The 12,207-nt window shown below is 44.9% G+C and overlaps 1 protein-coding gene across 6 annotated transcripts in view; it reads left to right on the forward strand.

Annotated features, from left to right (window-relative positions):
* CEP170 (centrosomal protein 170) overlaps nt 1-12,207 on the forward strand; it is a 208,777-nt gene that overhangs the window by 167,569 nt on the left and 29,001 nt on the right. For 3 of the 6 annotated variants that reach the window (XM_077289094.1, XM_077289088.1, XM_077289090.1), the window contains exon 13: nt 6,231-6,405. In XM_077289094.1, the coding sequence (XP_077145209.1) occupies nt 6,231-6,405 (175 nt within the window). The remainder of the gene's footprint in view (nt 1-6,230; nt 6,406-12,207) is intronic. The other 3 variants (XM_077289089.1, XM_077289093.1, XM_077289091.1) reach the window with 1 other exon arrangement.

Raw genomic sequence — 12,207 nt, forward strand, 5'->3', positions numbered from 1 at the left:
ATGAGCCATGCATACGGGGGGGGAAATATGAGCCATGCATACGGGGGGGGAAATATGAGCCATGCATACGGGGGGGAATATGAGCCATGCATACAGGAGGGGGAAATATGAGCCATGCATACAGGAGGGGGAAATATGAGCCATGTATACAGGGGGGGGGAATTTGAGCCATGCATACAGGGGGGGAATATGAGCCATGCATACAGGGGAGGAATATGAGCCATGCATACAGGGGGGGAATATGAGCCATGCATGCAGGAGGGGGAAATATGAGCCATGCATACAGGAGGGGGAAATATGAGCCATGCATACAGAGGAGGAATATGAGCCATGCATACAGGAGGGGGAAATATGAGCCATGCATACAGGGGAGGAATATGAGCCATGCATACAGGGGGGGAATATGAGCCATGCATACAGGAGGGGGAAATATGAGCCATGCATACAGGGGGGGAATATGAGCCATGCATACAGGGGAGGGGGGGTGAAATATGAGCCATGCATACAGGAGGGGGAATATGAGCCATGCATACAGGGGGGGGATATGAGCCATGCACACAGGAGGGGGAATATGAGCCATGCATACAGGGGGGGGGATATGAGCCATGCATACAGGGGCAGGGGTGAAATATGAGCCATGCATACAGGAGGGGGAATATGAGCCATGCATACAGGGGGGGGGGGATATGAGCCATGCATACAGGGGCAGGGGTGAAATATGAGCCATGCATACAGGGGGGGAAATATGAGCCATACATACAGGGGGGAATATGAGCCATGCATACGGGGGGGGGAAATATGAGCCATGCATACGGGGGGGAAATATGAGCCATGCATACGGGGGGGAATATGAGCCATGCATACAGGAGGGGGAAATATGAGCCATGCATACAGGAGGGGGAAATATGAGCCATGTATACAGGGGGGGGGGAATTTGAGCCATGCATACAGGGGGGGAATATGAGCCATGCATACAGGGGAGGAATATAAGCCATGCATACAGGGGGGGAATATGAGCCATGCATGCGGGAGGGGGAAATATGAGCCATGCATACAGGAGGGGGAAATATGAGCCATGCATACAGAGGAGGAATATGAGCCATGCATACAGGAGGGGGAAATATGAGCCATGCATACAGGGGAGGAATATGAGCCATGCATACAGGGGGGGAATATGAGCCATGCATACAGGAGGGGGAAATATGAGCCATGCATACAGGGGGGGAATATGAGCCATGCATACAGGGGAGGAATATGAGCCATGCATACAGGGGAGGAATATGAGCCATGCATACAGGAGGGGGAAATATGAGCCATGCATACAGGAGGGGGAATATGAGCCATGCATACAGGGGAGGAATATGAGCCATGCATACAGGGGGGGAATATGAGCCATGCATACAGGAAGGGGGGGAATATGAGCCATGCATACAGGAGGGGGAAATATGAGTCATGCATACAGGAGGGAGAAATATGAGCCATGCATACAGGGGGGGGAAATATGAGCCAAGCATACAGGGGGGGAATATGAGCCATGCATACAGGAGGGGGAAATATAAGCCATGCATACAGGAGGGGGAAATATGAGCCATGTATACAGGGGGGGGGGAATATGAGCCAAGCATACAAGAGGGGGAATATGAGCCATGCATACAGGGGGGGGATATGAGCCATGCATACAGGGGAGGAATATGAGCCATGCATACAGGGGGGAATATGAGCCATGCATACAGGAGGGGGAAATATGAGCCATGCATACAGGAGGGGGAAATATGAGCCATGCATACAGGAGGGGGAAATATGAGCCATGCATACAGGAGGGGGAAATGTGAGCCATGCATACAGGGGAGGAATATGAGCCATGCATACAGGAGGGGGAAATATGAGCCTTGCATACAGGGGGGGAATATGAGCCATGCATACAGGGGATGAATATGAGCCATGCATACAGGGGAGGAATATGAGCCATGCATACAGTAGGGGAAAATATGATCCATGCATACAGGAGGGGGAAATATGAGCCATGCATACAGGGGGGGGGGAATATGAGCCATGCATACAGGGGGGGAATATGAGCCATGCATACGGGGGGGGGGGGAATATGAGCCATGCATACAGGAAGGGGGGGAATATGAGCCATGCATACAGGAGGGGGAAATATGAGTCATGCATACAGGAGGGAGAAATATGAGCCATGCATACAGGAAGGGGAAATATGAGCCAAGCATACAGGGGGGGAATATGAGCCATGCATACAGGGGGGGTAATATGAGCCATGCATACAGTGGAGGGGGGGTGAAATATGAGCCATGCATACAGGGGGGGGATATGAGCCATGCATACAGGGGAGGAATATGAGCCATGCATACAGGGGGGAATATGAGCCATGCATACAGGAGGGGGAAATATGAGCCATGCATGCAGGGGGGGAATATGAGCCATGCATGCAGGAGGGGGAAATATGAGCCATGCATACGGGGGGGGGGAATATGAGCCATGCATACGGGGGGGGGAATATGAGCCATGCATACAGGAAGGGGGGAATATGAGCCATGCATACAGGAAGGGGGGGAATATGAGCCATGCATACAGGAGGGAGAAATATGAGCCATGCATACAGGGGGGGGAATATGAGCCAAGCATACAGGGGGGGAATATGAGCCATGCATACAGGGGGGGTAATATGAGCCATGCATACAGTGGAGGGGGGGTGAAATATGAGCCATGCATACAGGAGGGGGAATATGAGCCATGCATACAGGGGGGGGATATGAGCCATGCACACAGGAGGGGGAATATGAGCCATGCATACAGGGGGGGGATATGAGCCATGCATACAGGGGCAGGGGTGAAATATGAGCCATGCATACAGGAGGGGGAATATGAGCCATGCATGCAGGGGTGAAATATGAGCCATGCATACAGGGGGGGGATATGAGCCATGCAAATGGGATGGGAGGGAGATGAGCCATGCATACAGGAGGGGGGGTCATTATACAGTATTAAGCATCATGTGGGATCATTATACAGTATGGAGAACTGTGTGGCCATTATACAGTATTGAGCATCATGTGTGGCCCTTATACAGTATGGAGCATCATGTGTGGCCAATGGCCATTATACAGTATGGAGCATCATGTGTGGCCGTTATACAGTATGGAGCATCATGTGTGGCCAATGGCCATTATACAGTATGGAGCATCATGTGTGGCCATTATACAGTATGGAGCATCATGTGTGGCCATTATACAGTATTGAGCATCATGTTTGGCCAATGGCCATTATACAGTATGGAGCATCATGTGTGGCCATTATACAGTATTGAGCATCATGTGTGGCCATTATACAGTATGGAGAACTGTGTGTGGCCATTATACAGTATGGAAAATCATGTGTGGTGGCCGTGATACAGTATTGAGCATCATGTGTGGCCATTATACAGTATTGAGCATCATGTGTGGCCATTATACAGTATGGAGAACTGTGTGTGGCCATTATACAGTATGGAAAATCATGTGTGGTGGCCGTGATACAGTATTGAGCATCATGTGTGGCCATTATACAGTATTGAGCATCATGTGGGGCCATTATACAGTATTGAGCATCATGTGTGGCCATTATACAGTATGGAGCACTGTAGCCATATTTTTTTTGTTTATAATTTTTGTATATAAAACAGTGTGATCAGCAGTGCTAAATGGCTGTGGTTGGGACGTAGACTAGTTGTGAAATGGGTGTGGTCAGAGGTGTGGCCTAAAATTTGCCGCGGCACACTACGCGCGCCGCAAACTTTATACCTCCTTCCCTTCTTCAAAAGTTGAGAGGTATGGTACCGCATTTGCCAGATCATGGCAAGTGCCGCAAATCCCATAGGGAATGAATGAGGCCGAACGCAGTGTTGCCGTAAGTGATCCGTTATGCGGCAGATACAGAAAAACTGCCCGATCTGCTGCAAAAGGCGACTTTCACATCAGCGATTCTTGCCAAAGTCACTGCCGATAGTGTCATACTCACCAAAGGGGGAGGCAGGACTAAAAGTGCCTAGGGCAGCAGAAACTAAATACGGCCCTGCTAAGGAGACTTAAGAAATACTAAAATAAATAAAAAATAAATAAAGTTTTGGAAAAAAAAAAGTAAAAGTTCAAATCGCTCCCTTTTCCCCCCTAAAATATATGGATAATAAAACAACATACATACATATTACATATTGCCGCGTTTAGAAAAGTCTGCTCTATCGAAATATAAAAATAATTAATCCCATCGGTAAACACTGCAAACAGAAAAAATTAACTCCAAAATAATTTTTTTTTGTTCGCTGCAGTACCACACAAAATGTTGTAACAAGCGATCAAAATTTCATCTCTATCTCAAAATGGTATAGATAAAAACTGTCTTGCCCCACAATATAATTAGTTGCACCGCTCCATCTGAAAAATGAAAACGCCGTGCGTCTCAGAAAATGGTGACAACTGATGATTGTTCTTTCAAATTTATAGTAATAAAAAAGCTTGACAAGTTTGGTATCGCTCTAACTGGACTGATGAGCACAATCCTATTGCAAGGTTATTTTACCACAAATTGTATGCTATGCAAACAATTCCCCAAAAACAATGATCGATTTTTTCCCCTTTTCCAGTACACTATATATAGTAAGTGAGACAAAAGCCAGACCTCCACACATAATGATCACTCCACACCCATCATAAATCACCGCAATGTAACTGTTCCCAAGACAGCTATAAATCTTACAGTCCAAATAATGCGGTATGCAGACATCTTTTTAAAGCAATACGTCTTTTATGATTTATCACAGAATTTACATGAGGTAAGTATAAACACGATTACACATCCACCATATTCACCATAGTGATGAAGACACATAAATCCGGTGTAGCTGAACCGAAGAGCAGAAACCCTGCTTGACTCCTCCGGCTGAGCGAAGAAGATCGTCCACATCGGATTTATGTGTCTTCATCACTATAGTGAATATGGTGGATGTGTAATAGTGTTTATACTCGCCCCGTTTCTCAAAATTACAAACCGTCATGTGGACAGAAAAATAAAAAAAAGTTATGGCTTTGGGAAGAAGGGGAGGCAAAACCAATCAATGGACCCTTCAGGAAGGGTTTTAAAGGGTTGTCCATTTTAAAATTGTATTTTTCCATAGTGTTGCAGACAAATTAACAAAGGGTGCTGTTACTCTTAGGGTATGTGCCCACGATCAGGAACTGTTGAGGGTTTGCCACTGCACACTTATGCTGCGTCAAACCCACAGCGGCCAGCTGTGACAGCGTCCATAGTCGCCTGTGGATCACTCTTGGAGACTGACATGCGCCGCATCTTTCCAGACTGCAGAATGTCGATTTCTCTTGCCAAGACGCCAGCCTCCGCAAGAGAAATTACACCAATAGAATGTATTGGACCTGATGAACCCGCACGGTTCAGTAAACACATGCGGATTTACCCGCGTTCAATAGAAGGCAGCTCTTTTGACACAACAAACATACGCTGCTTCCAAAGCGCTGCTAGTTCTGGATTGTGGGCACCCGGCCTTAATCCCTCAACTCTGGTGCTCTGGTCTTTTTTGATACACTACAGGGGTGACATCATGGCTACAGCACACATGACCACTACAGCCAATCATTGGGCTCAGCGGCTCTGTCGATGTAGATGGCCCCTTGAAGAGGTTAAACAGGTTTTTCCATGACAAAAATAAATCACTAATCAACTTTGTGACCCCACTTGTCACTAGTGAGTCTCTGCCCAATGCACTATAGTTCCATTTAAAGGCATTAGAACTGAAATGCAAATTTAAGGGCTCAAAATGCAATGACGCCAATGAAAAAGAATATTTCAAATGGTGTATTTGCTTATTGTCCAAAAGTAATGCAACATTGTATATTTGCTATTGCTGTAATTGTGCTGACCCACAGAATAAAGTTAGCACTTCATTTCTGCAGCATGGTGAGTAGCATAAAAAAATGTTATGAAAACGCAATGGCAGTATTCATTTCCTGAGCTCCTGTAGATAAAATATCCACGCCGCTCACCTCCAAATGCAAGAGTCTTTATGGGATCTCTAGGTGTAGTTAATGTCATTTGGTTTTACATTTAGTGAGCTAAATTCTGAAACTCAAATGAGTAGTAACCATTATATTTTCGATCCCACTACAAATAATTTTTTAGGGTGCAATGTAATTATTATTAATATATATTTTCCTTTTTTTAAGGATTAGCCAAGATTTGGCTCTTATTGCTCAGGAAATTAATGATGTTGCAGGAGAAATCGATTCAGTGACTTCATCAGGCACGGCACCTAGCACCACAGTAAGCACTGCAGCTACTACACCCGGTTCAGCTATAGACACCAGAGAGGAGGTAGGAGATCTTCATCAAGATGCACAGGTTCTTTATTCTTCTTGTCATTTGATTTTCATATTTACTGTTTTTACTATTAACAATTTATTTTAATTTTTCCTTTAACCCCTTCACTCTGAAGCCTGTTATCATCTTTCTGACCAAGCCAATTTTTTCAATTCTGACCACTGTCACATTGAGGTTATAACTCTGGAACGCCTCAATGGATCCCACTGATTCTGAGACTGTTTTTTGTGGCATATTGCACTTCATGGTAGCGGTAACATTTCTTAGATATAACTTAAGTTTATGTGTAAAAAAATTGGAAATTTGGCAAAAATTTTGAACAATTTTCAAAATTTAATTTTTATGCCCTTAACCCAGAGTGTTATATCACACAAAATAGTTAATAAATAAAATTTTCCACATGTCTACTTTAGATCAGCACAATTTAATTTTTTTTGTTTTGTTAGGAAGTTATAAGGGTTAAAATATGGCCAGCAATTTCTCATTTTTCCAACAAAATTTTCAAAACCATTTTAGGGACCACATCACATTTGAAATGACTTTGAGGGGGCCTATATGACAGAAAATACCCCAAATTTACACCATTTTAAAAACTGCACCCCGCAAGGTGCTCAAAACCACATTCAAGAAGTTTATTAACCCTTCAGGTGCTTTAAAGGAATTGATAGACCGTGGAAGAAAAAAATTAACATTTTGGGGGTTTTTTTCACAAAAATTTTCCTTTAGGCCCATTTTTTTTTTTTTTACTTTTACAAGGATAACAGGAGAATATGGACCATATAGTTTGTTGTTCAATTTCTGCTGAGCATGCCGATACCCCATATTTGGGGGAAAACCACTGTTTGGAGGCACCGCAGGGCTTGGAAGAGAAGGAGTGCCACTTGACTATTTGAATGTAAAATTTTCTGGCATAATTAGCGAACACCATGTCATGTTTGGAGAGCCCCTGATGTGCCTATACAGTGGAAACTCCTCACAAGTGACACCATTTTGGAAACTAGACCCCTCAGAGAACTTATCTAGATGTGTATTGAACACCTTGAACCCACAAGAGTTTCACAGAAGTTTATAACATTAAGCCGTAAAAATAATTTTTCCCACAAAAATGTGTTTTTCTCTCCAAACTTTGCATTTCCATAAGGGTAACAGGAGAAATTGCACCTTGAAATTTTTTTGTCTGGGAAAACCACTGTTTGGGCGCATGGCAGGGCTCAGAATGGAAAGAGCTTCATTTCACTTTTCGAATGTAAAAAATTCTGGAATAATTAGCAGACACCATGTCGTGTTTGGAGAGTCCCTGATTTTCCTAAACAGTGGAAACGCCCCACAAGTGACACTATTTTGGAAACTAAACCCTCACGGAACTTATCTAGATGTGAGGTGAGCACCTTGAAATGACAGGTTCTTCACAGAAATTTATAATGTTGAGTCGTGAAAATAGAAACAAAAATCTAATTTTTCACCAAAAAAAAATGTTTTTTAACCCCAAATTTTGTATTTTCACTAGGGTAACAGCAGAAAATGCAACCAAAATTTGTTGTGCAATTTCTGCTGAGTTCAAAAGCCCCATATGTGGGCATAAGATACATTTGTGTCACAGTACAGAGCTCAGAGGGAAGGAGCACCATACTACAGTGCAGATTTTGCTGCACTGGTTTGAGGGTGCTATATCACATTGGCAGAGCTTCAGAGGTGCCAGAACAACAGCACTGCTTATCTGCATGGCGAGACTCGGAAGGAACGGAGTGTTTTCCACTTATGTTATGTATACTTTTTTTTTCATAAATGTATTTATTGGAATACACTTTTTTCTTCTTTTTTTTTGTTCTTCATTTGGGGATTTATTTTTATATATTTTTCACTTTGTAATAACTTTTTTTTTAAAACTTTTTACATTGTCCGAGGATGGGATCACTGTGTAGTGACAGATCGCTGATCAGCTACTCTGCAATGCTTCTGTACTGCAGGGTATCAAAGCAGCATCTGACAGGCAGGGGAGTACTGCAGGGCATCAGAGAAGCGTCTGACAGGCACGATAGAAGGCGTGTCAGCTCCTGCTCTAAGCAGACACTCACAGAGCACTTTCACTGAAGGACCCCATGGCCATACTACTGCCAGGGGTCACCATGGAGACCATTGAGACACGGCGATAATATCGCGTTGTGCCGATGGAAGCAGAGAACGGAGCTCACTTCCTCTGCGATGCTCTTCAATGTGTTGTTGTCACTATTGACAGCGGCATCAGAGGTGTTAAACGTCCGCGATCGGTGCTGGCACCAATCGTGGGCATTGTTGCAGGGTGCCAGCTCTCACACAGAGCTGACACCCGCATCCGATCGCTGTGGTGCTCAGCGTGAGTTTGCTCGATGGCAGCACTGTACAAATTCTTCTCTTTGCGGGAATGCATGTCGAGAAGGGGTTAAGATCAATTTGAAATCAGAATAAAACACAAATGCAGAAACACACACATATATAATATACACTGCTCAAAAAATAAGGGGACACTAAAATGCAACATCCTATTTGTCACTGAATTAAATTCCAGTTTCAAATCTTTACTCATTACATAGTGGAACACATTGAGGACAATAAATATAAAAATGATCAATGTACCGTATATACTCGAGTATAAGCCGAGATTTTCAGCCCACTTTTTTGGGCTGAAAGTCCCCCTCTCGGCTTATACTCGAGTCATACCCAGAGGTCGGCAGGGGAGGGGGAGCGGGGGCTGTCTAAAAATACTCACCTAGTCCAGGCGCGGTCCCTGCAGGTCCCTGGCTTCCCCGGCGCCGGCAGCAGCAGCTTCAGCTTCTTCCTGTATTGAGCGGTCACATGGTACCGCTCATTACAGTAAATGAATATGCGGCTCCACCTCCCATGGGGGTGGAGCCGCATATTCATTTACTGTATTGAGCGGTAACAGTGACCGCTCAGTACAGTTAGAAGCTGCGGCGTCGGGGAAGCAGGGACTGCACAGCGCCAGGACCAGGTGAGTATACGGGGAGGGGAGCGCAGCGCTGCGCTATAGTCACCTTTCCTCGTTCCGGGCGCCGATCTGTCTTCAGCAGTGACGCTCAGGTCAGAGGGTGCGGTGACGTAGTTAGTGTGCGCCCTCTGCTGAACGTCGGTGCTGAACATGGAGTGGCGCCGGAACGAGGTGCGGGTGACTATTGAAAGTGCCGGGGGCCTGACCGACGGAGAGGTGAGTATGTGATTTATTTTTTTTATCGCAGCAAATGGGGCAAATATCTGTATGGGGCATCTATGGGGCCATAATGTTTGTGCAGCACTATATGGGGCCATAATGTTTGTGCAGCACTATATGGGGCCATAACGTTTGTGCAGCACTATATGGGGCCATAATGTTTGTGCAGCACTATATGGGGGCCATAATGTTTGTGCAGCACTATATGGGGCCATAATGTTTGTGCAGCACTACATGGGCCATAACGTTTGTGCAGCACTATATGGGGCCATAATGTTTGTGCAGCACTATATGGGGCCATAACGTTTGTGCAGCACTATATGGGGCCATAATGTTTGTGCAGCACTATATGGGGCCATAACATTTGTGCAGCACTATATGGGGCCATAATGTTTGTGCAGCACTATATGGGGCCATAATGTTTGTGCAGCACTATATGGGGCCATAACGTTTGTGCAGCACTATATGGGGGCCATAACGTTTGTGCAGCACTGTATGGGGCCATAATTAACGTTTGTAGGGCACTACAGTATATGGGGCAAGTGTCTGTATGGAGCATCTTATAGGGCCATAATCAAGGTTTGTGCAGCACTATATGGGGCAAATATCTTTATAAAGCATCTTATGGGGCCATAATCAGCATTTGTGCAGCATTATATTGGGCAAATGTGTCTATGGAGCATCTTAATGGGGCCTTTATTAACCTTTATGCAGGATTATATGGGGCATATTTTAATATGGAACATCTTATGGGGCCATCATAAACTGCATGGAGCATTATATGGGGCTCCTGATTCAATATGGATATTCAAAAACACTTAACCTACTGATGTCTCAATTAATTTTACTTTTATTGGTATCTATTTTTACTTTTGACATTTACCGGTAGCTGCTGCATTTCCCACCCTAGGCTTATACTCGAGTCATTAAGTTTTCCCAGTTTTTTGTGGCAAAATTAGGGGGGGTCGGCTTATACTCGGGTCGGCTTATACTCGAGTATATACGGTAAATCAAAATTAATATCCCAACGAGGTACAGATTTGGAATTATACTCAAAATCAAAGTGGAAAATCAAATTACAGGCTTAACCAACTTCAGTGGAAATGCCTCAAGATAGGGAAATGATGCACATTACTGTTTGTGGCCTCCATCTGCATGTTTGACCACCATTCCATGCCTGAGCATGCTCCTGATGTGGCGGAGGATGTTCTCCTGTGTGATTTCCTCCCTGACATGGATTAAAGCATCAGTCAACTTCTAGACCATTCGTGGTGCAACGTGACATGGGCTGATGGAATGAGAACTGATGTCTCAGATGTGCTCGATTGAATTTAGGTCTGCGGAATGGGCAGTCCAGTCCATAGCATCAATGCCTTCATCATGCAGGAACTTCTGACACACTTCAGCCACATGAGGCCTAGCATTGTCATGCATCAGAAGGAATCCAGGGCCCACTGCACCTGCACATAGTCTCACAATAGGTCTGAGGATCTCATTCCAGTACTTAATTGCAGTCAGGGTACCTCCGGCTAGCACTTAGAGGGCTGTGCGGCCCTTCAAAGAAATGCCTCACCACACCATCATTGACTCACTGCCAAACCGGTCATCCTGGAGGGTGTTGCAGGCAGCAGAATGTTCTGCATGGCATCTCCAGAATCTGTCACGTCTGTCACATGTGCTCAGTGTGAACCTGCTTTCATCCGGTAAGCGCACAAGGCGCCATTGTCAAATCTGCCAGTCTTGGTGTTCTCTGGCAAATGCCAATGCCCTACATAGTGTTGGGATGTAAGCACAATACCCACTTGTTGATGATGGGCCCTCATACACCACCCTCATGGAGTCTGTTTCTGACAATTTGAGCAAACACATGGATGTTGGTGGTCTGCTGGAGGTCATTTTGCATGGCTATGGAACTGTTCCTCCTTGCACAAAGGAGAAGGTAGCGGTCCTGCTGCTGGGTAGTTACTCTCCTATGGCCCTCTCCACGTCTTCTATTGTACTGGCTTGTCTCCTGGTATTTGCTCCATGTTCTAGACACTGTGCTGACGGATATAGCTACCTTTCTTGCCACAACTCACATTAATGTACCATCCTGGATGAGCTGCACTACCTGAGCAACTACTGTGGGTTGTAGACACTACCTCATGCTACGGTACAGAACCTCTCGGGTTGAGAGCAATGACTAAATGCAAAAGTGACCAAAAAAACAGCCAAAAAGAATGAGAACAGAGAAATGGTCTGTGGTCAGCTCCTGCAGAACCATTCCTTTATTGGGGTTGTCTTGCTAATTGCCTATTATTTTTGCCTGTTGTCTGTTTAATTTGCACAACAGCAAGAGAAATTGACTTCCAATCTGTGTTGTTTCATAACTGGACAGGTTGATGTCACAGAAGTATGATTGTCTTGGAGTTGCATTATGTTGTTCAAGTGTTCCCTTTTATTTTTTTTTTAGCAGTGAATATTATAATAGTTGTCACGACTCTGATACCGGGTTTTCCGGGACCCAAGGGCTCCTTCCCTGTCCCTAACGCTAGGGGCGCCCTAGCTCACCCTATTCCCAGGATTACTTCTGATGGTGAAGACGCCAGGGCCACTTATCTTGCCTTAGTTCCTGAATC

Source organism: Ranitomeya variabilis, chromosome 2 (genome assembly GCF_051348905.1).
Source record: "Ranitomeya variabilis isolate aRanVar5 chromosome 2, aRanVar5.hap1, whole genome shotgun sequence".
NCBI lineage: Eukaryota > Metazoa > Chordata > Amphibia > Anura > Dendrobatidae > Ranitomeya > Ranitomeya variabilis.